General features: G+C 38.8%; 1 protein-coding gene across 2 annotated transcripts in view; it reads right to left on the reverse strand.

Annotated features, from left to right (window-relative positions):
- The window catches only part of FMN2 (formin 2), a gene marked incomplete at both ends in the record, with an annotated part of 296,940 nt that overhangs the window by 188,727 nt on the left and 81,307 nt on the right, over positions 1-26,906 (reverse strand). Inside the window, 3 exons of one of the 2 annotated variants that reach the window (XM_080698424.1) lie at positions 5,417-5,561; positions 7,218-8,827; positions 25,193-25,248. In XM_080698424.1, the coding sequence (XP_080554550.1) occupies positions 5,417-5,561; positions 7,218-8,827; positions 25,193-25,248 (1,811 nt within the window). The remainder of the gene's footprint in view (positions 1-5,416; positions 5,562-7,217; positions 8,828-25,192; positions 25,249-26,906) is intronic. The other variant, XM_080698425.1, reaches the window with a different exon arrangement.

A 26,906-nucleotide genomic window follows, 5' to 3' on the forward strand; every position in this document is an offset into this window, starting at 1 on the left:
TATCTGAAGAGAACCCCCTTTGCTTAGTTCTCTAGAGCACTCTGCAACAGCTGTCCCACTCTAAATTGTTGGTGTTGAGAAAACACTTTCCCATCATCTGCTCCAAGAGCATAGCAATTATACTCTGTTCTCTACACTTCCTTGAATTCCTGTGGATCAGGATGAATAGAATATCCCAGCCGTTAAAATTCAAAACCCCTTTCCCATACATCTAGTCCAGTGGAATCTTAATACCATCATAGTATATGAATATAAGTCCCAAACAGATTAACCTTCAGCATTATTATTAAATCTTATGCAATTCCAAGTTAGTTAATCAAATATGATTTTCCTAATATAAAATCTAGCAAGGTCAAGGGTCATTAGTTTAATATACTTTGTTTTTGTTATGCTCTTGAATTTTTTAAAGCCACTTACTTAAAAGTACAAAAATAATTTCTTGGCTCAAAGAAAATAAAAAATAGAGGTTATTATTGTTACATTCTTTGAATTGATTAGGTATGCTCTACAAATAGAGAAATAACCATCTTCAAAAAATAATAAATCTTTCAACATCTAAAATAAATCCAGATTCCATGAAACCTATGTTTGTCTAATTATAGCTTTGTATTTTGATGTGGTTTTCTATGTAAATACATTTTTAAGACTTACAATTGGAATATATTCTATTAAAAGCAGATGTCAAAAGTTACAAAATACCAAATGTTTATTATACATCCCCCAAACAAATCTAAATTATCTTATTCTAAGATGTTTGATGTTTCAGACATGACTTTAAGTCTTCAGTCTAAAAGACAAAGTCACTGTCCAACTCAACCAAAACACACCTTTGCCAGCTACAACTAAAAAATTAACATCAGTACAAAAAACAAGGCTTCTACTACTCTGGTTCCCATAATCAGCCCATTACTATGAAAACTGAAATCTCCCACTAGGATGAGACATATTTTAAAAACCTAAAAGTGTATAATACTTGCAATAAATGAATAAAATAGAAGTAGAGATTCACAGGTAAACTACAATACCTCTTTTTTTCCCTTTTCATAGCAGTCAGTATCGGAACATCGGGTCATATTTGAAGTGGGGTTCATTCCCCCAAATCTCTCAACTTAACAAAAAGAAGCCATTTTAATAACAATTATTATTTTATGTAAGAATGCTTAGAGGTATTATGTTATACACTCCCAAGTAAGAGCAGCTGAATGATTTTACAACATAAAAAAAAAACTTTATTAGAGCTTAGGTCATCAGTACAATGGGAAGACTGAACAGGATATCAAATGTCTACTGCCTTAACATTTCCATCTGTATTCAATGTGAATTCTAGCGAATCCCTTCACTAGCTCCCCTTATAATAAGCAGCAGATTTAACTATATATCTTTCTAATCACATTTTCAGAAGCTGAAGCCCAACAAACTTAACTATCATAAATAGTTTTTCTCTCCAAATCTTTGGGTAGAGCACTTTAATCTGATAAATAGAAGAAAGTCATGATGGGATTCATTTGTTTTGCATTAAATGGTTACGCAAATGTCAGTTATATATTTAAAGAATAACACAGATTCTTCTTATTCACTCTTGTTAACTTCTGGGCACACACTTCACATTGCAGGAAGCATGTTCCCATACAGACGTTATAAGCACGATTGGCCATTATTTACTTAAGGCATATTTTACAGAGATGGTTCTGTTCATGTCATGGGGTGAATAGAGAGTATCATCAGTTGACATTTAGTGAAGTTTAACCGCAGTGGCTCTCTGCTTCTAACCACCACTTATGTGCCACACAAGCAAATGGCCCTTGTTTCACTGCTTATAGAAGCTTACATCTAAAGCTCACATCACTCAGATGTCATGTTTGGTGTCATCATGGTTTATGTATTTGTCAAAATATGTTAGAGTAGAAAAAAGGTTTCCACATACGATTTTTAAGTTTAATTATAGGTACTTAAATATAGAGCCCACATGAGAACCAATACAAACTCAAACTCTTTTTAAAGTATATATTCTGTTCTCTCTACCTAATAAAATACTACATTCATATAAAACATTTCACACTCACATACACAGTTTAATTAGGATGAGCGTAGGCTCAGAAGCCAGGTGGCTGGGATTTGATCCTGAGCTCTGTGGGTTACCAGCATGGGAACATGATGAGAACCTTCTCATTCTTCAGTCTTCTACAAGGTGAAGTGAGGACAACAGTGTCTATCTCACAGGAGGATGAGGATTAAACTGGTTAACAGGAGTAAAGTGTGAAGAACTGCAATTGGTGCGTAGTTAATAACTGGCTAAATATGACTTGTAATTCCATGTTTATCTTGTCACATCTCTATTACTGTAACTCCTGTTACCATATTCACCAAAAGGGATTTCCTTGTGATCTCACTAACACAGGATTGGCCTGAAACTTCTTTTGAGGTAATCCTCATTCTAAAGTGAATTCTCACTTCTCTTCTTTAATCCTAAGTAAAAATACCACCTTTATTTGGTCATGAAAGATCACAAGATGACTTGGAGTTGTTATCCACATTCATCATCACTGACTACCGTGACTGTAGTGAAGAAATCAGACTAAATACTATTGGTTCTAGACCATTTCTTTAAAATGAGCAAGCGTGTAAGTGTGCCATACAAAATCCCATTTCCTATTTTCACTTTATTCCTCTGAAAATACATTGTTATTCTTAGTTAACAGATTAATATATAATTTGGCTATATGAATATCACACATTTGATTATGAACAACTATGTCACACTACAATCTGATCAATCACCACATATCTTAGCTAATCTCCTTGCATGTGTTACTTTCAAGTAAAAAAGTTAAATGAAGAAATCATCACAAAATAAACTTAACTACTTGTTTCATGAGAAAAAATATGAAATGCTTTGTCTTCAGTACTTTGGAAGAACAGGGATTTAAAAATGCAAGATTTTCTATACTGCTACTAGTCTGAGCATCCAGACACTAACCTTCTTTTTCCTCCTGCCAAAGGGGAATGTGCCCAGCTGAGGGAATCTTCTACCATCACACTGAAAATGTCTGCTGTGACAGTAAAAACTGCATAGGCACCTCATTAAAAACCACTGCATCTGACCACAGTCTTACTTTTAAGAAGACAGATCACAGAAAAATTATTTGGCTATTTTTAAATATTTAAAGAAAAACAGAACTTCCAGCTCCCATTGTGTATAAGAAGAATTGCTTGAAATATCCCATAAACATATGCCACGACATTAAAGGCTATTAATTTTACTGGAAATGAATCATGAGGTTCCAAAATGTCTGCACATACAATCGAGATATATTTCCCATAAAAGGGGGAGCTATTTGCATGCATCCTGAAAATACACTTTCTTTAAACAAAATTCTAAATGCCTCAAGGAAATGTAATGGAGATTTTTCTTCAAAATGCAATGAAGTCAAGTAAAACTGTTTCTTCAAGTAATATATCATTTTGCAGAAGATTTTTTTTCTAACACATAGAGGAAAAATAACAACAAACTTATCCCTCCAAACAGACCAAAAGCCCAACACCAAGACCCCAGCTATGCAGTTGCTGAACAATCTCCTGAGGAGTCATCATGATGACTCATAATCCTTGTTTGAATTTGAAGGTCAGCTATGATGGCACTATCAATAATACAAATGACATTTACCTACAATTTATTAAATTTCTGAGAGAGTGAGGCGATTTTGCTGAGATGATGCTCAATACAGACATACTGCTTACATGCAAAAAGACCACCTCATGTGAACTCATTTAACTTGAAAGTTTGATTAGATCAAAATCATTATTCAGGAAGCTAACAGCTGAATACTATGTCAAATACAGCATGAAATCCTATAGTCTTATACAACATGTGAGGCATGTTGTATAAATTCCCTTTGCACAAAAGGGACATTGGGAAGTATGGAGGGGATGGCTTATTGTTCTGAGTATTTAGTCTTTGGCCAAGAGACAACTGGTGTCCTATCTGCCCACTTGTCAAGTAACAGTTTTGGCTGCCCGAGTCTCCTTGATATCTCTACTCTCCACCCATGCTCCTTGCCTGGACAGCTTTCCCACATCAGACCCAGTCCACAAGAAGAGAGCACCACATGAAAATATACCATGGAGAAGATTTTTTAAATATCTATCTCTGGCAGAGAAAATGTGATTTTTCCATTGACCTTTATTCCTCATAACACTGTCACTTCGGACTTATTAGGACATGAATGATTTTCTGGTTTTTAATCACTGCTGAGCATAGTCACAGATATTTATAAGCCCTCTTCCCTCACTTGGCTGGTTTGTTAATTTAGCAGGTACTTACTCAATGCCTAAAATATGCCAGGTGATATCTCATTTACTACAGTCACTGACCTAAGGTTATAGGACATAAAAGACAACAAACTTTCATCCCTCCAAACCATATATAATGCAATAAACAGTTCTCAAAAATTCACTGCATCACATCTGGGTTTGCATCCTTCTCAGATTAATAAAATGTCTTCCTGCTGTGAAAAAAAAATTGATGAAGACCACTCTTGTCTTTAAAACTACCAAGTCAGAGGCAAAAAGGCATGGAATCACCCCCACTAACCAGCACTCCCTGGCTTCTCTACTCCCTCCTTCCCTGCCAGCCATTTGCCACTGTCTTGTCTACACTGTACTCTTTCTCATCACCTACAACATTTAAGAAATGTAAACAATCCCTATTTTAAGAAGAATAAGGAGTTCCTAGTATGTGAAGCTTACCATTTTGGTATTTTACTGTATGTTCCTGAGTGACATACTTGAGAAATTTACATTTCATGGTCAAGTCCACTGGATGTACCCACTAAAAACATAGTTTAGAAATGTTTGTCTCCACATTCATCATTTATTCTTTTTCTGACTTCTGTCATGGGTTAGATCAAAGGACCTAACATCAAATAAAAATAATGTGAAAGCTGGATGTAAGATTTTCTTCCATGTTCATGTATAGTGTGACTGGTTGGTTGGGTGTGTTATAATGGCAACCATTTCAATTACAATGCAGCAAAATACCAAAACTTCATAAGTTATCAAAGACTGAACTTCTCGCTTGTTTTCTCTGCTCACTTTTTTCCTGTCTAGAACGCATGGATTTAAATCAAGTAAAAATTTATTTCTAGACAACCAGTTCCTGAAGGAAGCAATGGCTATTATTTTAGAATAATGTATTATGAGATTACAGAGGAAAGCATCAGGACATTATCACTTGATGAGCTGATTATTTGTGAGTCTGTTTGGGCTCATCTTAGTTAACCATATGTTCTAAACTTCTAACCTGTGTTACCAACATAAGGTCCTTGGAGATTTAGCCCACTTCAAAGTCTTTCTCTAATGAAAGTCCCTACTTCTACCAGAAATCTTGTACAATTTCAGATAGCAAATGAATACTGACCTGTTTAGCCTTTGTCTTGGAGATGGTATCAGAAATAGGTTTCTTTCTCTCCTTTACAGCAGTCTTAGAAAATAATTCCTCAAATTCGTGACAATCTATGGATGGCTCTTCGACTTTTTCCCAGATAAGTGAAGGACTGGAGTCTCTAAGTTAAGCAAAATAACAAGGAGAGGACTATGAAGCCAAACTACATCATGAAAAGCATAAACAGAAAGGAAGAAGGGAAGGAAGGGAGAAAAGAGGCAAATAGGAAAAAAGGAGGAGGAAAGAAAAGAGACAGAAAGGAAATAACATTTTATTTGCTTGATGAGAAAGTTAAAATACCATCATAGAAAATGAAACTTTTTCCTAGAAATAATTTCCAAGAATTCTCAGGTATCAAGTCATTGAATAAAATAAATAAAAGGAAAAACCATCTCAGAATTGAAAATGAAGATAAGAAATGCCTGAGGTCTCAAAGTCCCAATGTCACTCATTAGCCTGATAGATTATTCATGGCCTGAAAATATATATTTCCAAGATAGCACCTCTCCCCCAGACTGCCTCCCATGTCCCACTGTTATTAGACTTTTCAATGACTCTGAATTCATGTGGTCAACTAAAAAGAAAACACATATTTTTACAAAAGCAAAGCAACCACAGAACAAAAGAACTTCATATCTTGTATCTGGAGAAAATATGCTTGAGACACAGTTCAAAATGATATATATATATATATATATATACATATATATATGTGTATATATATATATATATATATATATACACACATACATACAAGAGACATGGTACCTATGGGAAAATAAATTATAAAGTTAAAAGCAGCTAGGATGTACAGATTCTTGCCTCCTGGTGAAGTTTAGTGAAGAGAAAATTAACATAAGAAATGAAGTAGACCTAGTAAATACCCTGTTTATAAATAGCATGCCATGTAACACACACAAAAAAACCCCAAGGCATCATGATACCTTAGAACAAGGCAGCCCAGGGGCTCTGTTGTGGTTTTCCTGCCCCTTCTCCAAACCCCACAGCCAAGTCTCCCAGCACTGTCTCAGTGGCCAGGGAACCAGGGCATGGGCTGTGCAAACTCATTGAAAAACATTCTTTTACGATAATCCCTCCCAGCTAAGATCTTTTACCTTCACACTGTGTCACCAATCACTTTTAGAAATGTCATAAAATTCTCAATACCAAATAATTTCCCACATTGAGTTTGGAGGTATGTGTGGATAACATGTCTCTGAAGAAAGACTACTACAAATAGAACAGAACAGTACAGCAAAGCTCTGCTTTTAAAGGATGCAAACACTCTCATCGGGAGTCTGACTATGAGAATAACTGATCTTTAAGCTGCTTGTCAGAAATGGGAAATTAATAAAAGCAAAGAGTAGATTCCCATATGGCAAAGAGCTGCACTACAAATGTCTCTGCTTATCTTCCCCTATTCATTTTGCAAATAAGTTTTTTTCACTTGGATTCCAGCAGGAGTAGAGTCAAGTCCAGCAGACAGAAAACAGCTGAATTGATCTATGTTTAAGAGACATGTGGCTAACCATACAGATCCATGTATGGACAGCTCACACATTGAGTCATATATGTCATTTCTTCTACCTCTTTTATACTGCTAGGGGAAAGCCTGCAATTTTAAATTGTTTCACCAACTACTGATATTAAAATTTTGCAGAAAAGTTTTAGAGTTGTACTTAAAAAATGGGTTAAATTGCACTTTACCAAAAGTTGAAGGGTATAACACTCCCCTCCTACTAACAAAGCATGCAAGGTCTTGCTTCTTTCCCCTTACCTTTTACTGTGGAGTTGGATTCTTGTCCAGTACAGGGGCTTCATTGGCCTACAAGGCTCAATTGGCTTTTTCCGACTCCCTCGGTCCTGATTCAACCCAAAGCCAAACAATCCAGCAGGCAACAGAGGAGGAAGAAACCCACACACTTGTGGAGGAGGTAAAGTGCTGCTCCCAGCTTGGGAGGGTGGAGGGCCTGATCCCGGCAGCAAAGGGGGTGGGGGAACTCCTGCCCCTGGGGGAGGGGGAGGGGGCACTGGAGCAGGTGGAATCCCTACACCTGGCAGAGGAGGAGGTGGGGGAACCTCAATTCCAGGGAGAGGTGGGGGAGGGGGTATTGCCACTCCTGGAAGGGGAGGGGGAGGAGGTATTCCCACACCTGGTAAAGGTGGAGGAGGAGGTATTCCCATTCCCGGTAGAGGTGGAGGAGGGGGTATTCCCACTCCTGGTAGGGGAGGAGGAGGAGGTATTCCCACTCCAGGTAGAGGAGGGGGAGGGGGTATTCCCACTCCGGGTAGAGGAGGGGGAGGGGGTATTCCCACTCCAGGTAGAGGAGGGGGAGGGGGTATTCCCACTCCGGGTAGAGGAGGGGGAGGGGGTATTCCCACTCCGGGTAGAGGTGGAGGAGGGGGTATTCCCACTCCGGGTAGAGGTGGGGGAGGGGGTATTCCCACTCCGGGTAGAGGTTGGGGAGGCGGTATTCCCACTCCGGGTAGAGGTGGAGGAGGGGGTATTCCCACTCCGGGTAGAGGTGGGGGAGGAGGTATTCCCACTCCGGGTAGAGGTGGGGGAGGGGGTATTTCTACTCCGGGTAGAGGTGGGGGAGGGGGTATTTCTACTCCGGGTAGAGGTGGGGGAGGAGGTATTCCCACCCCCGGCAGGGGTGGGGGAGGGGGTATTCCCACCCCCGGTAGATGTGGGGGTGGGGGTGGGAGCACTTGGGGGCCTGGCAGAGGTGGGGCAGGGGGGATCAGGGTACTGGACTGGGCAGACACTGGCACATCCGGGAAAGGGGCAGATGACAGGGTCAGCGGGGAGCTGGATGACCCTGTGGAAGGCAGAGGCGGTGCAGGTGGGATGTTACAGCTGGTTTGGAGGGAGGAAGAAGCCGCGAGTCCCTGGCTTGTCTGGAGCTCCAGGTGGGGCGGCTGTGGGACAGATGTAGAGGGCAGAAGCTGTGAGGATGTCTGCGTGGACACAGGCGCATCCAGCTGTACCGAGATACGCCTCTGTGACACAATCAGAGAAATCTCTGAGCAGAACTTTGCCTGAGGTCCGGGAGAGGGTAGGACAGCTGAGGCCCCACTTTCGGTCCCAGGTGGGCCCAGGGTCAGCGTGTTCACAGGCGGCAGCGGCAGCGTCCGTCCCTCTTCTGTTGGGGAAGTTTGTATTGATTTTGCCTCTAAACTCCTCTGCTGTGGCGGATGCTCTCCTGCTGACCCCAGAGCTTGCAGACCGACATCTTCTGAGGGGAGCGCCCCGCTCTCCACCTCCCTGTCCAGCGCAGGGTACTGCTTCTCAAGTGCAGCGATTTTGGTCCTTAGATCCTCAATGGTCTGCTCCAGCTGCTGAATTACAGTTGACTGTCCTTCAGACTTCATGTCAAAAACTTCCTGAGGGCCAACCAGGATAGACATTCTTAAACAGTAAACTGATAAAGATCCAAGCATTAAAAAAATTATAAAATTAAACACAGTCCTACTTGTTAGTTATGGTACTTCTAGAAAGATCTCTCCATAGAAGAATACTATTGCCCACTTTTCTGCACTTGGATATTTGTGTGTGTGTGTGTATGTGTGTGTGTGTGTGTGTGTGTGTGTGTGTGTGTGTGTGTGTGTGTGTTTTACTGGGGATTGAACCACTCCAGGCTTTAACCTGTGCTACACCCTCAGCCAAATTTAATTTTTGTTTTGTTTTGTTTTAAAACAGAATCTCACTCCGTTGTTGAGAGTCTGGATACATTGCTGAGGCTGTCCTCAAACCTATGCTCCTCCGGTCTCACTCTCCTCCAAAGTCCTAGGATCACAGGCATATGCTACTGAATGAGACTGAATGAGTCTTTAATAGGATATGTGAAGTGTTTCTGATGTTCATGGACATGTGTGTGTATGCCTTATGAGCATACGACTTATAATATGTTTGCTACAATTTTAAAGTTTTACCCAGGGCATTCGGAACAGTGAAAACTAATGGTTCGCCAGAATTTATAAAGATGGACACTTTAAACTGGTTCTTATACACAGGGACCACACTGTTCCTAACAACCTCTTAAGAAAAGCCTAAAGGACTTGACTGTTAGGCTGTGCATGCTTGCGTGGCCTCCACTCTCCTCTTTCTATTTACTGAAAAGATAATAAAAATATATGTACAGACTCTCTTGCCTCCAGGTTCAATCAATGCCATGCAGTCACAGAGATTCAGTGGTAGACAGGTAAGAGCTATCTCCCCTGTGTCCTAACTGCTCCATTGACAATGAGGATCTGAAAACCTACAGCAACCTGAACAACATCTAACAGTTCACTCCCCAAGCACCATGTTGACTATAAGGTTTCAGCTTCCCTGGTAGACCATGATTGAAAAGCTGTAAAAGTCTCTACTTAGCAGGAAATCCTTTAAACTTTCTAACCTTCCCATAAAAACAATTTATTTATAAAGTAAACCCTATTGTTTAATATGCCAAGCACATTTTCTGGTTCCTGCAGCAAAGCCAAATACCAATATTTCAGAATAGAAAAAATATGTTTTCCTCTAAAAAAGAAATAAAAAATAAGCAACTATATCATCATTTAAAAAAGTTTTATCATAATAGCAAGCATATAAAAATTCTCAGAATTAAAATTATTTTCCATCCAGACTTTTAGAAACAATATATAATTCTTTGATAAATGAGATCGTGCAAAGATTATCTTTTTTTTCCTTGGTAGTATCTGAGAAACTCATCAATATTTTCTGTTGCTTTGATGATCATAATATACAAATTCAAAAACTACTACATATTCATACTTGTCATATTAACTAACTTTGCGAGGTACTCATGAATCAATAACTTTTCTCATGATTCAAGGTCTCCTTTCTGACTTCAAGAAATCCTACAACTTCTGCAAAATTGGTAATTTCGCCTTACATTGTATTTGCATCAAGTGGCTTAAAACACCCTAAAATCATTGATAAACTAACCCTACCAAAAACTCAAGCATGGTGGATAATAGATGTTCTATACTAAGAAGTGGGAAGGGATTTTGCATAAGTGTCTATTAATATGCATTTTCTGTTATGCATTTTACTTATATTTCAAAGGAAAAGATAATTAAGGGCACTCAGATAATCATTTGGAAAAAGAAGGATCCAATATACCCCATAAGCTTCATAGGTCTTCAAACATAAGATACAATAAGAGCCAGAACTAGGATATATCAGAGAGAATAGTGTTAAGAAAATAAAAATTTAAAACTGAATCTATAACAAATGAAGTAATGGCAGGAGGGTGGCAGAGTCCATGAATTCTTGAGTATAATAATAAACAGACTGTTGGGCCAAAAAAGTGAAATTTTTATACAGAGAACTGATTTATACAGTTAATTTTTTTATAGATACAGAACAGGGACGGAAACCTAGGGTAAGAGACTACCTGCCTCTTACATTATTTCTACTGTAAATAGAACAAGAATAAAACAAAAACAATTTGTTAGAATCTTCATTCCCCTCCATGACCTATCTTTACCCATTCCATAAAACTCTGGCCCTGAGTCAGTGTTACAACCCTCCTGTTCCATTCCAGAAAACAACACAATGAAGCTCATCTTGATCCTTCCCTGACTAGCCTGTAAAATAAGACCAGCCAGCCACTATTGTGGGGTAGCCAAATGTACATGGGGTTCTGGGTTCTGAATTGAACTAAGAGTTATCAAAGAATCTTATCTGATCTTCCTTATCTGGGGTATCAGTCTAGGGCTGGCTGGCTCCCAGAGGACCCATCCCGAGTCAGCAGCAACCGGCTTTCTGCAACCTTCTGGAGAAGGCTATGAAGCTTGTTAGCAGACACAGTGGATTTCTCTGTGGGTGGGGTTTTTTTCTCTGGGATTTATAAAGAAATTTACATGATAAATACTGGTCATTATCAGGGAAAAAAAAAAAAAGGCTATGTATTCTCTGACCTTTTAAGCAAACAACTTCTCTCTGGACTCACACAAAGTGAAGATCTGCAGGGCCCACCCACTGACAAAGCCTGATTTAATCTCCAGGAGACTGCCAGGCACTCTGCGGCCCATGCAAAGCCTTCAAGTGAGGAGGCTGCTCCCAGTCCAGGGCCTGGAATTTAATCTTCCCTCTCTACAGGGCACCACTGGAGAAAGGCCTATCAGAGTCTCAAAGGACTTGACACTGGAGAAATGTGCTTTTATCATCTTTAGACTTCTACACTTTTCAATAAGACTCTCAGCAGTTCCAGAAATTGTGCAACACTGAGCCTAATGTCAATGGTTCTTACTATCAAAAACTAGATAAATTTTTTTAGAAAAGGAAAAATGTGATAGTGGCAATTTTGCACAGATCTCATAGTGGGTACAACCTCATAAATGGAGAGGTGAATCTATTTTTAGTCAATATGATAAGTAATATACTTTATATAATACCTATTTTGAGATTATTTGTACTTTAAACTACTGTTTCAGAAGTCTAAATCTTTAGAAGTAGTAGAGTCTGCCATCCACTCTGGCTCAACAATCAAATGCAGTACGGCAGCCAAAGTTCTTCCTTTCCTGTATAATCTCATATGTGGGTGGCAATGGTTAGTTCTTATAAATTGTTTAAACACTTGCAAGTCATGAAATACAAATTGCCATTGAAAAATAAAATGTTGACCAAAAATATTTTTCCAAATGTAAGATTATCTGTTTCCCAGAAAAAGAAAACATTACTGTAACATGAAGGTTACAACTGTCAAGAAGGAAGCCAAGATACACTCAAGTAAAGCTTTTGCTGAAAAGTTAATTTACTCATCTTTGAAACTTTGTTTATTACGTAAGCAGAATATTTTCAGAACCTAAACTATAACAAATGCATATTGCTAAGTTAACACTGTGATCATTTCTTCTGGAAATTTGGATATGAGATATGTAAATCGCTTTTTACCATGCTCAGGACATCTATAAAATAGAGATTATAGTCTTCATAGAAGCATATAAATTCTGTTGTGTTCTGAATTCTAAACCATCCTAAGGTTTTGGAGTAAACCAGTGATATTCCAGATCTACTGGAATCTACAATAAGACCACATATGACAGTCATCATCTTATAGGAAAAAAAATTCAGACTTTGAATAAATATGATTATACACAAAATCAAAATCGAACAATTTCAAGTTTGAAAGAAATTTCAAGAAAGAAGAAAATACAAGGACATATGGTAAATTGAAAATAACTTATATAGGGCTTCTTAAAGTAGACTATATTATAAAAAAAGAAGAGTTTTACACATAGAGAACCCAAATGGCATCTATTAACTATGACATAAAAGGAATTATTGAAATGCATAATGTTTTTCAAATGAAACAAATATGATAAACTCTTCCAAGGCCTTCACCGTCTAAATGAGAAATGTGTAGAGGAGAGAGATAAGTTAAGTTAGAAATCATAATAACCATATTATTTTAAGCATAGGGGCTGATAAAGGGTTGATGTTAAGGTCAAACAAATTATCATTAGTGACTAACCCCTGTGTGAGCAATAGCATGTTTGGGAGAAGGCCAAGAAAAAGCAAAATAAACAGCCAAGGGAGGAGGCTTGCTGTCAGCATACCCTCTCATGTCTCCTGAATTTCTCTCCAGTTACTTGATCTGGTGTTTTGGCAAGGTTAGTTGCCCTACATAATACAAGGAAGAAAAACACTATTTCATAAATGTTTCACTTCCCCCTTAACGATCTAAGGCTGTATGTGCAGCTCTGTTTTTCACCACCTAACCACCTGCCTCGAGTTAACAACCTCCTATTCTCAAATGTCATAAAAAAAAAAAAACTCCCTGGAGAACATCAAATAGAATGGATTAGAACATTAGCCAGAGTCGTGGGTCTGCCTGTGACCTTGCCACTCCACCGAACTCTTCTTATTGCCAGCATCACCCCTGGCTGGCACAAGAACACAGACTACTCACCACTCCACTTTCTTAAAAACCTCTCTTCTCTTGGCTTCTGTGTTTTTACACTCCTACCTGGATTCTTTTTTGGGGGAGGGGTGGTAGTGAAGGATGTGTCCTTGGCCTGCTATCTTCTCTATATCTACTAGAAGACCACATCAGTCTTTGTGTCTCCAGTCTCTCATCTCCACTGATTATTGCAAGTTTTCTCTCTCCTCAATGTTTTACTTCCATATTATGATTACTTAACTATCACTGATACTTATTTATCCTACCCATTTCCTTAAATTTGTTTATTTATTGGTACTATGGATTGACCCAGGGGCATTCCACCTCTGAACTAGATTCATCAGCCTTATTTTACTTATATTTTGCCATACTGGGCAGGGGCAGTCTACCTCTGAGTAATATCCAGTGCTTTTTATTTTTGTTTTAAAACACAATCTCATTAGGTTGCTGAGAGTCTCAATACAGTGGTGAGGCTTGTCCCGAGACCCATCATCTTCTTGCTTCAGCCTCTCAAATACTGGAATTACAGGTGTGCGCCACGCCACTGTTTTTTTTTTGTTTTGTTTTGTTTTTTTTTTTTTTTTTTTTTTTTTTTGCAGTACTGGAGGTGGAACCCAGGGGATTTCTACCTCCGAGCTACACCCCCAGCCCTATTTTTTAGTCTTTTTAATTTTTGAAACAGAGTGTCACTGAGTTGCAAAGGACCTGCTAAGTAGCTGAGGCTGAGGCTGTCCATGAACCAAGATCCTCCGGTCCCCACCTCCTGAATGCTGGGATTACAAGTGTGCACCACCATGCCCTGCCTCACACCTGTTCTTTGTTAAACAAGTCTTTACTAAGTTGCTGAGGCTGGTCTTGAACCTGCGATTCTCCTATATTGGCCTCCCAAATACTGGTATTACAGGCATAAGCCACCATGCCCTTTTTTTAAAAATTTAAAATGCATCTTATCCAACAAATTTTCATCTCCCCACCTTGTGGAGATGTTAGGCTACTAACACTTTTGAACTATTTCTCTAATACACTGTCTCTTAAACAGAATGTGTACCAGAATTATAGTGGGTGGGGAGAAGTATTAAAACACAGATTGCTATGTTCTATCCCTAGAGTTTGCAACTTAGTACATCTGGAGTAGAGTCTGAGAATCTATTTCTGACCACTTCCTAGCTGACAACCATGTTGCTGGCCCAGGGCCACACTTTGAGAGCCACAGGCTCATTTGTACCAAAGGCGGAGTCTCCAAGCCTATTGTGTCAGTGTTTGGTTGCTCTTTATTCCGCTTCCCCTTACTTGACCTTAAGTAAGAGTGGAGTAACTAAAATTTTATCACTCCACAGGTTCTCTGATGACCACGAAAGCAGCATGTGGTAACTGATTAGGAGGATAAAGTAAATTTTAGCAAGTAGGTAAGTTTGCAAATCAGAATCCACAAATAATGACGATTAAGTACATTATGAAAGCAACCATCAAAATCACAGAGTACTACTCCCATGTAACAGCAATGATAAAAATAACTGTCAATATTTTTAGCGTTTACCATGTGCTAGAAGTTCTTCAAAGCATTTTACGTAAATTAATACATTTAAACCTCACAAGAGTCCTGAGATAGGAATTATTATTATGCCCATTTTTCAGATGAGGAAATTAAGGCACAGAGTAAAACATCTTCCCTGAGGAGAATAAGAAATAACATATTGACTTTAATAATTAAAATTTTATTAGCAGTTCTTCTGTGGTTTGAATGTGTTCCTATAAGTCATGTGTTAGAAACCTGATTCCCAAACTGAGTCAATTAGATACCTCCAAAATGGTGCCTGGAGGTGCAGCCTTTGGGAAATAATTAGGATGGGATGAGGTCATGAGGGTGGAGCCCCCATCACGGCATTAGTGACTTTATCAAAAGAAGAGAGACTGTGCTGGCACCATCGCTCCACCTCTCCATACGCTGCCCTCTCCCACGTCACAACGCTGTAGGAAGGCCCCCAAAGCCAGCGTCATGATCCAAGACCACGTGACCTAAATAAACCTTCATTCTTTATAAATCACCTAGTCCTTGGTTTTCAATATTCTGTGGAAACAGACAAGTTCTGACAGAGATTCTCTTCTGGATGAGACTTTAGTCAAGTTTCCATGAACCCTTCTCCTGACTAGGTCTCAACATGACCTACAAAGGCTTCAATAAACACTGGCACAGTATCTAGTTGGTAATGGCCACATCCTTAGAAAGACCCTAGCTCCACTTTAAGTGCCTGCCCCCAAATTTGCTGTTGGTTTCAGCAACACCTGAGGATATGGCCTCTGCCTCCCAGATGCCACAGGATAGAATCCTAACTTCTAGAGTTGCTAGCTAGCAGACCCTGCTGGCCTACTCTCATTTACAATGATGAACCCCTGCACTTCTCACTTCCTTGACTCTCCTGCCCCTCTGCTTGCCTCCTCCCTAGTCCTTCATTCTCCCTTTAAAATGCTCAGCAGGATCCTGTGTGGTAGTGCACGCTTGTAATCCTAGTACTTGGGAGACTGAGACAGGAAGATCACAGGTTCACGCCCAGCCTCAGCTACTTAGTGGGGCCCTTTGCAACCCAGTGAGACCCTGTTTCAAAATAAAGAATGAAAACTAGAGCAGAAGGTATAGCTCAGAGGTAGAATGACTCTGGGTTCAAGCCCCAGTACCGGCAAAAAAAAAAAAAAAAAAATGTTCAGTAGCATCATTCTGTATCAACTGAAGTTGTGTTCAGTTCACCGTGGACTCTTTTTCCCTACTGTAATAATGATGACTGATTAAACTCTGTCCATACCATCTTAACTAGCATCTGGGTATGCTTACTTTGACGGTCTCTCAGTTAAAAGTGAAATAACTGGGGTTTATGCCCAGACTGGTCCAAAGCCCACATTCTTGACCCCTATAGTATGAATGTAAGCAAAGTGTCTACCACTAGGCAAGATGTACTCTCATTCTCTCATTAATGTGGTCTCCCAGATATTTATTCTTTATTTAAATGGTTTTTGGCTTCCCTGAAATCTCAAGTACTGTGTGAGATACTGGAGGAGCAAAGAAAGTAAGGACAGTCTCATCCTTATGTAATTCTGTTGTCTATGTATAATTCAAAGGTTATGGGAAAGTGAGATAAGCATTGGGGGTCACAGAGTGGAGACACTGAAAAGGGGCTCTGGATTGAGTCCTCTCAGGTAATATGTCTAAGAGGAAGTTATGTTTAAGGAGCTTCGATTAAGTAATGGGAATTGTGTAGATTAAAAAATAGTGGAAGTAGGAGTGCAGAGAAAACACACCTAAAGACACAGGGAAGGGTCCTAGAGTTCTCAGAACACTAGGGTATTTTTAGGGCTGGAACAGGCCTGACATATAGGAAATACTGCATGATAAGGCAAAGACAGGATGGCAGGGAAAACCCAACCTGTCAAATTCAGGAATTTAAACTTTTTCTCAGGAGCTATAAGCAGTTCTTGAATGAGCTTGAACAGATATCAGACATAAGCAAATTTGGGTTTTTAGGAAGATAACTCTGGAGGCATTGCAGAGGAGAGATAAGAAAGGATTAAGACTGGAAGTTAGGAGACCTGGCAAGAGACTGCAGCAATGCAGACAAGAGCGGCTCTGGGCTTAGGGACTCTGGGCCACAGGCGGAGGAGGCCCAGGAGGCTAAAGTAAAACCAGCATCTGCAAGAGGAACAATGAGCTATGGTCTCCCATCACCTTGACTACCTCCTGTGAGCTACCCCACCCTAATGGCATGTTCACTGCCAATTCTATAACCTTTTCTCTCTTCTTTCTCAAATACTCTTCATCCTCCACCTGCCCAAAATAAGGAATTAGTCTCAGAAACTGCTCCTAATTAGTTTCTCAACAGCCTTCCCTTTTTAAAATATTTATTTATTTATTTATTTTTGCAGTACTGGGGATGGAACCCAGAAGCATTTTATCTCTGAGATACAACCCTAGCCCTAGTTTTTAGTCTTTTGTTTTTATTTTAATTTTTTGAAACAGGGTCTCACTGAGTTGCAAAGGGCCTCGCTAAGTAGCTGAGGCTGTCCGAGAACTAAGATCCTCCAGTCTCCGCCTTCCTAATGCTGGGATTAAAAGTGTGTGCCACCATACCTGGTTCCCTCCCCCCTTTTTTTTATGGTAATGGGGTTCCTGGAAACCCTTCTACCTCCGGGTTACACTCCCAGACACCTAATTTTTATATTTCTATTTGGAAACAGGGTCTCTTAAGCCAGCAAGGCTGGCTTCAAATCTGTGCGATCCTCCTGTCTCTGCCTCCCAAACCTGGGGATTACAAGTGTGCACCACCATGCCCAGCTTGGCTCCCATTTTTTTAATACAACATATACTAAATATCTTGTCAGAATTACATCTTGTAAATCATGTCAAGTACAAGGACGATATGCATCCTTTTAGCTTAACTGTCTGATTCTCAGTATCTGGTACATTTTCTTATAATTTTTTGTGATTTCTCAGTATCTGCCACGAATATCTTGTACCCAGCAAGTCAGCAAATATATAATAAGGGATAAGCATATGTTAGTCAGCCTTTAGCTGCTGTGATAAAATACCTGGGATGAACAACTCAAAGGAAGACAGACTGTGGTCCATGGTTTCAAAGGTCTAGCCCACAGGGGCTTGGCTCCATTGCTGTGGGGCCTTGGGTGGCAGGACATCTTGGTGGGGAGCAGCTGGAGGAGCAAAGCTACTCACCTCATGGAGTCCAAGAAGAAATGGTAAGTGGTTGGGACCAAGACATAGTCTCCAGGTCATGCTTCTAAGGATCCACTCCCTTCAACCAATAAGGCTACACCCCACACCTCCCACCACCTCCCAAAAGTCCACAGCTACAAGTCCACTGATGGATTAAACAATCAATGAAGTCAGAGATTGAACTCATGATCTGACTAATTCCCAAAGCCACAGCACAGAACATGGTCTTGTGGACCATGCCTTCAACAGATGAGCCTTGCGGGACATCCCAGAACCAAACAGTAACATATCCTAACACATCCTATATCAGCTCAGTGGCCCCTTTGGTTCAACTGTCTGAACAGTTTGTTTTTCTCCACAAGTCATTAGCAACATTGCATGGCACAAACCAGTTTCACACCATCTAAAACTCAATAAAGCAAAGACAGACAAAACTTTAATCTACCTCTGAGCACTATCACCTCAGTGAAAACCAAAAACGGTGTGACATCCAATTCTTCCTCCTCGTTTTAATCTGGAATTCTGTTTTCCAGACAGTAACTGGCTTTTACTCTTAAACAGAAAAGTTTCCTATCTTCCCCTTTATTGCTGATGCTAAAATATCCACATTGTTTTCTGACTCCCTTGGAGTTTCCACAAAATAAAAAATAAACCTTTCCAGAAAAATTCTTTATTCCCCTTAACACATTATGATTAAACAGCTACCAAAATGTTATACATTTTCAGTGTCTGCATCTCCACCAGAGTGTCTTTGGTTCTCTTCCTTACTAGCCAGCTCACTCTTGGTCCTCCTCAGACTCACCTGGTCAAAGCATCCATTGAGCACTAATAATAATCAGACACTTCAGGGGTGACTAAACCATTGATTCTGATCTCTTTCTCTCTCCCCTTCCTCTCCCTCTCCCTCTCCCTCTTCCTCTTCCTCTCCCTCTCCCTCTCTCTCTCCCTCTCTCTCTCCCTCCTTTGAGTCCTCTACTTTTACTCTGGTTTATTTTTTAGTTGTCTTAGGAATTGTTATTTTGTTGGGTTTTTATTATATTGCAAATTTATACAGGTTGAATATGCCTTACCCAAAATGCTTGGGACTAGAAATATTTTGGATTTCAGAATTTTTTGAATTCTGGAATATTTGCATACTTATATGTATATGTTCTATTTACATTTTAAAGATGTCAAGACTTTTTGGAAAATTCTTCAAAATAATAATTTTGTATATAATTTCAAAAGCAAAGAATAAGTTAATACCTGGATGACAACTAGGTAAAGTATGCTGCATACATCAATCTTATCCTACAGCTAATGTTTTTAGAGAAAATGACTGACACTTAACAATTTATGTGCTTTAGAGTATAAAAAGATTTACAGTTTAAATAATATTTTAAATGTCAACAGGTAAAATATATCTCTAAGATAATGAGATGTCTTAAGGATTTAATGAGATACCTTAGGAAGAGGGCCCAAATCTAAACACAAAATTCATGTATGTTTGATATACACCTTACAAACATAAGATGAAAGTAATTTTACACAGTATTTTGGACATGAAACAAAGTTCCGTGGTGTAGAATGTTCTACTTGTGGCCTCATGTGTGTGCTCAAGTGGTTTCAGATTCCAGAGGACTTGGGGCTAGAGGTGGTCAAGCCATATATGACCTTTTCCCTTAGAGTTCAGAAAGACTTAACCTTAAACAGCTTTTTTTCCCCCTAACTCTTCCATATGTCTACGACAGTCCACTCCATTCTAATGGCTTCTTGTTTTTGCAACTCCCCGTCACTTCTTCAGATACTTTCAACCCACACCTTCCTTTTTACCTGTTTAGTACTTCTCTGACTCTGCAAACTGTTCTGTGCCAAGACACTTGGGAATCATTTTTCAGGCACTGTCACTAAATTGCCCACACTACACCAGCCCGTTTCTTTTAACTGTTCTAAATGAAGATGCTTATAAATTCAGTAACTTGTACTGGAAATCACTGCATAAAACTCACTAGCCAATACTTTAAGGAGATCCAATAAAAAATGGTACTCTATTCAAATAAACATGCAGCTGAGTTGAGCACTGTAGCTGAAGGGAACAGAACATTGTTCTGACACTTACAAATTTATTTGCAAACAAACTGTACAACATAGAGAGAAGGCAGTTCTTGTACTGTTTAATTTTTATTATCTAGTGCTTGGTAACAGAAATGGCTATTCATAAATGAATATTTTATTATGAAGAGACCAAATTTTCAATTATCTGATATTATCAACTTTTACTCAAAGCTAGAGTTTTTAAAGATCAAATTTTTATTCTACTTATCTTTTGAGTAATCTATTTATATTAAAAAGGTGTCAAGAGTTTGGGGAAAATGTTTCAAAATAAAAACTGTGTATATAATTTCAAAAGCAAAGTATAAGTTAAAAACTGGGTGGCAACTAGGTAAAGCATGGTGCATACACCAATCTTCAAAGCTAACCTTTTAGAAAACATGATTGACATTTAGATATTTGTATGCTTTAGAATATAAAAGGATTTACAGTTTAAATAACACTTCAAATACCAACAGGTAAAAACAAGATTGAAAGCCCCATTTCATTTTAAGACAAATTCTTTAGACAGTGCAGATTTTCAGAACAGATTACTTAAACTTAAAATATCCAGAAGTACAGGGCATAGTGACAAATATCTTTATTCCCTGCTACTCAAAAGGGTGAAGCAGGAAGCTCATTTTTAAGCTTAGGAGTTCAAGGTCAACCTGGGCAATACAGTGAGATCCAGTCTCAAAAAAAAAAAAATAGCTTCATTTTAAAATCAGCTGATTTCATAAGACCATCAATAAAGAAACTCAAATCCTGGCATGTTGGCACACACCTGTACACCCAGTTCTTAGAAGACTAAGATAGAAGGGCCTAGAGGTATCATTAATGTTAGAACATGGTAATTTAGCAAGACCTTATTTCAAAATATAAAGCAATTGAGGGTATATCTCAGTGGTAAAGTAAGCCTGGGTTCAGTCCCCAGCACCATAAGTAGGTAAATAAATAAATAAATAAATAAATAAATAAATAAATAAATAAATAAATAAACTCAAGGAATAGCCATATTCCTTTCTTTGCACACAGATGCCAGTCTTATTTGCTTTAAGCATCAGACACTTTAGAAACATCACACAGTCTCCTATTCCCATTAGCTGGAAAAAGTATTTAAGAGTCAAGTGGTTTTTCTATAGATGTTGCGTTCTCAGACTTCTTAAGTACAAGGGGAGAGTAAAAGTCTAAATTCATTCAATAAGTTCCAATGAGCTTCGATTGCGAGAACAGGTGCATGCACACACATCCGAACAAAGCGTGGAGGATGCTCTCTGGCTCTGTGGCAGCCCTGACCTCCCAGTCCTGGCTCTCGAATTCTGACCACAGAACAACCCAGGCAGCACCAGATGAACCAGCAAACCTCTTATGTTGATCATTCATACAGAGCAAACTGGCTTAGAATCTCTTATTTCCTTTTCCAGTGGTAATTTAAAGAGATACAGAGCTGCCATCTAGTGACTAAGAAGAAAAGAACAGGGTGCTTTACCGGAAAAAGTATAGGCTTTTTCTAAAAAGCAATAAAACACCAAAATTAGTAAAATGAACACAATTTAGCACAAAGTTAGAATAAATTCAAAATATATAGGTGAACAAATACACCTATATGCCTCTATAATGTGTATTCACACCTCACTCTTATGAAGAGTATAGTTTAAAATTAATAACTATTAAACTTTTCACGTCATCCATCTTACAGTTATAGGATATGATCCAGAACAGTGATAGGACAGTCACCATGTTAAAGTATCATTATTTTTCATAATAGAAATATAAAATCAAATCTCTAGCTCAAATCTTAGCTTTAATCTTCATTAGTATTGTTACTTTAGGCAAATTTCTTTTAATTCCTATAAACATAATTTTCTTTATCAGTTCAATATGAATTATATTAGTTATTTTAAAGAGTTATTGCACATTGATTACATAGCAAAATAATAGGTTTGCTGGGATTGATGGCACACACCTGTAAGCCCAGTACTTAGGAGGCTAAGACAGGAGAATCATAGGTTCGAAGCCAGCCTCAGAAACTTAGTGAGACCCTGTTTCAAAATAAAATAGGGCTGGGGATGTAGCTTGCTCATGGGTTCAATACTCAATACCAAAAAAAAAAAAAAAAAAGAATAGGTTCACATTGGGTTGATAATTATTTCTAATTCACTGAATCTCTTTTATGCTTTGTTACTTTAGACTCCTATGAAACACATTTGTATCATCTAAGGAAAGAGGACAGCCCATAAAAGAAACTTGACAGTCAATGATTCCAAAAGTAAGTGATGTCACTGTTGTGTACTGAACCTCAACTGCTTCCAGATATTGTGACCTCCCAATTAATTTATTGTATTTCCTGGTTTCTAAGACACTATGCTCTAAAAAAGAGAATTTATATGTATTGAATGGCTTTTATCCTAAAGTCCCTGTTTTTAAATCACCAGTTCATTAGGGTTTTTTAAAATATTTTGCCATGGTCCATGGTTTAAGAAAATTAGAAGATCACTGAAAGCCAGGTGTGGTAGCACATGCTTGTAATCCCAGCATTCGGGAGGCTGAGACCAGAGGATCACAGTTCGCAGACAGCCTCAGCTACTTAGTGAGGCCCTCTGCAACTCAGTGAGACCTGGTTTCAAAATAAAGAATAAAAAATAGGGCAGAGGGTATAGATCAGAGGTCGAATGCCCCTGGGTTCCATCCCTAGACCCTCAAAAAAAATCATTGAATAATTTTACACACTTGAATATGTATCTTATGAGTATTCTAACTGAATCTTAATGTGGAGAAAAGTATTGATATGTTTTATCATGGCTGTTATTATAGAATACTTCTTTTATAGGTTCTCTTTGGCATAGCCATGTATAAAATCAATTCAGTTATACATGCACTGGATATAGAATTTTTAAAAAACTAACATTTTTCAAATAACAGTTTAGCCATCCCTACCTTTAAAAAAAAGTTACAGAAATAATAAGAGAATACATTAAAGTTACTCTTTTACTTGTCTTTTGCTGAATTTACTATTTGTTTTTTCCTTGTTAGCTTTCTTTATCTGATTCACTATGAACTAACCATAGTAGTTTATTGACCATCAGCCAGTCCCACCATGCGTCTCCCAAGTGCCTGCAAGGTAGTGTAGGTCTCTGCTCTGACACAAGTGAGCTGAGAAAACTTGCTTTTTGAAGACACTATCATTAGGAGTAGCCTTACGGTTACTATTAGCCCCATCTAGTGCATTTTTGAGAAGCATCCAGGGACCATTTTTTCAGCTTAATGTTATGCCCATGTGTTTCCTCTAGGGGTATCACAACTTTCATGTATGAGTCAAGGCATCAGGAAGTCAGTTTACGCATTGAAGAGTTCTCAACAATCAACTCTGTCCCAGAATCTACATGTATCATCCCACACTAATCAAAATAGTTCTTTCATTCTCAACTAGACAGCAAACACTGCTGTACTACTGATGTCCAATATAGGACTAAACTATTTTCCAAAGCATAGTTGAGCAAGTGTATATATGTATAGATAAATAAAATTAGCTGGGCATGGTGGCACAGGCTTGTAATCCCTGTGTTTGGGAGGCTGAGACAGGAGGACCTCGCAGTTCGAAGCCAGCCTCAGCTGGTTTAAGAGAGCCTGTTTCCAAATAAAATATAAAATTGGTCTGGGGGTGTAGCCTGGCGGTAGAAGGCCCCTGGGTTCCATCCCCAGTACCACCAAAAAAAGAAAGAAAGAATAGAAAGAATGAAAGAAAGGAAGGAAGGAAGGAAGGAAGGAAGGAAGGAAAAGAAAGAAAATTATTTTATATCCAAAACAGCAATCATTATCCACAATTACTGTTCTGCACAAGTGGCTCTGTGGAAATTACAACATGAAACACTAAAGCAATTTAAGAATCTTAGAAGCCAGGTGCAGTGGCACACATGTGTGATCCCAGTACTTGGGAGGCTGAGATAGAAGGATCACAGGTTCAAGGCCAGACTCAGCTGCTTAGGAATACCCTATTTTGCAATAAAAATAAAAAGAGCTTGGGGTATAGATTAGAGGTAAAATGCCCCTAGACTCTGCCCAACACCAAAAAAAAAAAAAAACTTAGGGGTTGAGTATGTAGCTTAGTGGTGAAATACTTGTCTAGCACACACAAGGCCCTAAATCTCATCCTGGCACAGCCAAAAAAAAAAAAAAAAATTAACACATTATAAATTATATACACATCTAATTTGATTTTAGAAAAACTTCTACATATTTTTTAAGAGACATGGGAGCTGGGCATGGTGGTGCATGGCCAAAATCCCAGTATTTGAGAAGCTGAGAAAGGGGATTACAGATTCAAGGACAACCTTAGCAACTTACAGAAACTTTTGGCAGAAAAAAAAATTAAAGGAGGTAGGGTAGGGGTGTAGCTAAGACGTAGAATGTTCACAGGTTCAATAACCAGGAGAGAGAGAGAGAGAGAGAGAGAGAGAGAGAGAGAGAGAGAAGAAGAAGAAGAAGAAGAAGAAGAAGAAGAAGAAGAAGAAGAAGAAGAAGAAGAAGGAGGAGGAGGAGGAGGAGGAGGAGGAGGAGGAGGAGGAGGAGGAGGAGGAGGGGGGAGGGGGGAGGGGGGAGGGGGGAGGGGAGGGGAGGGGAGGGGAGGGGAGGAGAGACAAAATGAGAAGAGAAGAGGAGAGAAGAGGAGAGGAGAGGAGAGGAGAGGAGAGGAGAGGAGAGGAGAGGAGAGGAGAGGAGAGGAGAGGAGAGAGAAAAAAAGAGAGAACACTATTCAACCAGGCCCATCTCAGCACAGAAGTCTCCTACAATGACCACAGTTTACTCCTGGAGACAGCTGTTGTCAGCCCAACTTTTTAGCTGGACATAGTTTCTGAAAAGCTTGTACTCAGTTCAACTGAAGGCTGATTTTCTTTGCAAAATACAAATGGAAGAAAACATTCTCCTCAGCCTGTCTGAGTTCCCTAGTGGGCTGAAGGAAACAGGGCAGCCTGGTGACTGGGCTGATGGGAAGCTTAAGACAAATTCTAAAAATGTGAAGACAAATTTAACATCTTAGTAAGACCTTCTTACCTGCTTCACAGCATCTGAACCCTTTCTCGGACTTTCCAAAGCAGCAGATTGAGATTCTAGATAGGGAAAAGAGCAGATAGTCAATATCTTAAAGAACATATTTGCAGCTCAGTAGAAGACCCCTTTGCCTGGCATGCATGAGACCCTAGATTCCACCCCCCAGTACCTCAAGGAAAGGAGGAAAGAAAAAGCTCATACTCTTCAAAATTCACACTTTTCAAAAATTCAAAACTCGTTGACTTTAAAATTTTGCCTGGTGAAGTGGAGAATGAGGACCTCAGCAACTTAGGGAGACCCTGTTTCAAAAATAAAAAATAAGCCGGGCATGGTGGCTCCCACCTGCAATTATAGTGCTTGGGAGGCTGAGACAGGAGGATCACAGGCTCAAGGACAACCTCAGCAAGTAGTGAGACTCTCAGGAACCCAGTGAGACCCTATTTCAAATTAAAAATAAAAAGATTAGGATTGGCAGCATAGCTTGGAGGTAAAATGTCCCCAGGTTCAATTCCCAGTATCATAATAAATAAATAGAACTGAGGCTGCAGCTCAGAAGTAGAATGCCCCTAGGTTCAACTTCAAACAAAATAAAAAACAAAAAAAATTTAAAAAAATGAGAGAAAGAAAAAAAAAAAGGGCCGCATGTGGCACTTAGTGGTTCTGTTCTGACTATGATGTCACTACACAGTAATGTGTGGCCACCAGTTAAGTAGACTGCATATAGTCTGCTACTATATCAATACTATTATCAAAGTTTACTATGATACAAAGCAGCATTAGACCCTTTGCAAGGTTTCCTATAATGCTGACATTCTCTTTAAACTGATGCCCCAAATAGATGAGAGGGGGGTTACGATAGCTCCATGGAAGTGTCTTTTTAAATGACTGGCAGCAGGAAAAGTCCAGAAAACACCACTAGGTCACATTGGACTAAAGCGCTCGATGATTACTAGGGTGGATAAAAGATGGACTGAGAAAGACACGGCACTAAGGTCAATTACTATCTGCTTACCTCCATCATCCTCTTCAAGAATGCCTATTTTAAAAGAAAAAGTTATTGTATCAAAATTACTTGTGCTGGCATTTTGCAAGCTACCTCAACTAACAAAGAAAAAAATGAGGTTCCAGACTACCTATTATCATATCCAACTATCATCTTTACCAAACTCACATTCCAATTATCGCTTCCAATCAGTTCTCAATCAAGTTGCTCCTCCGGTCTGCACAGCCAGTAACATAAAATGTTTCATCCCTTTTTTAAAGTGCCCTTCCATTTTAGAGGATAATACATATGTTTACATCAGAAAATTTGAGAAAGCTAGACTGAGGAAGAAAAGTTTTGAACTATCACCCTAATCAGTTATGCAAACACAGGATATGAACAATTGTTAAAAGGAATTCTTAATGAAATTGGTTAATTCAACTATATCTACACCTGTATGTTTCTTAACAATAACTTTTAATGTAAACATAATAATATATTGTGTTTAATATGTACACTAGTGTGTATGAATTTTACTATTCATATAGTGGCATATATTTTAATATAAATTCAATAGTGTATGATATTTTGATATAAATACAATAGTGTATATGAAAACAAAATATTTTCCTGGATTCTAGTTTGGAGATAATCATTCTACTGAACTCCTTCAAATAACGCTGATGTCAAGCTCATTCTATATTTATAACTAATGATAGAAAAGAGTTTAAGAGC

This window comes from Muscardinus avellanarius (assembly GCF_963383645.1).
Source record: "Muscardinus avellanarius genome assembly, chromosome: 7".
Taxonomy (NCBI): Eukaryota; Metazoa; Chordata; class Mammalia; order Rodentia; family Gliridae; genus Muscardinus; species Muscardinus avellanarius.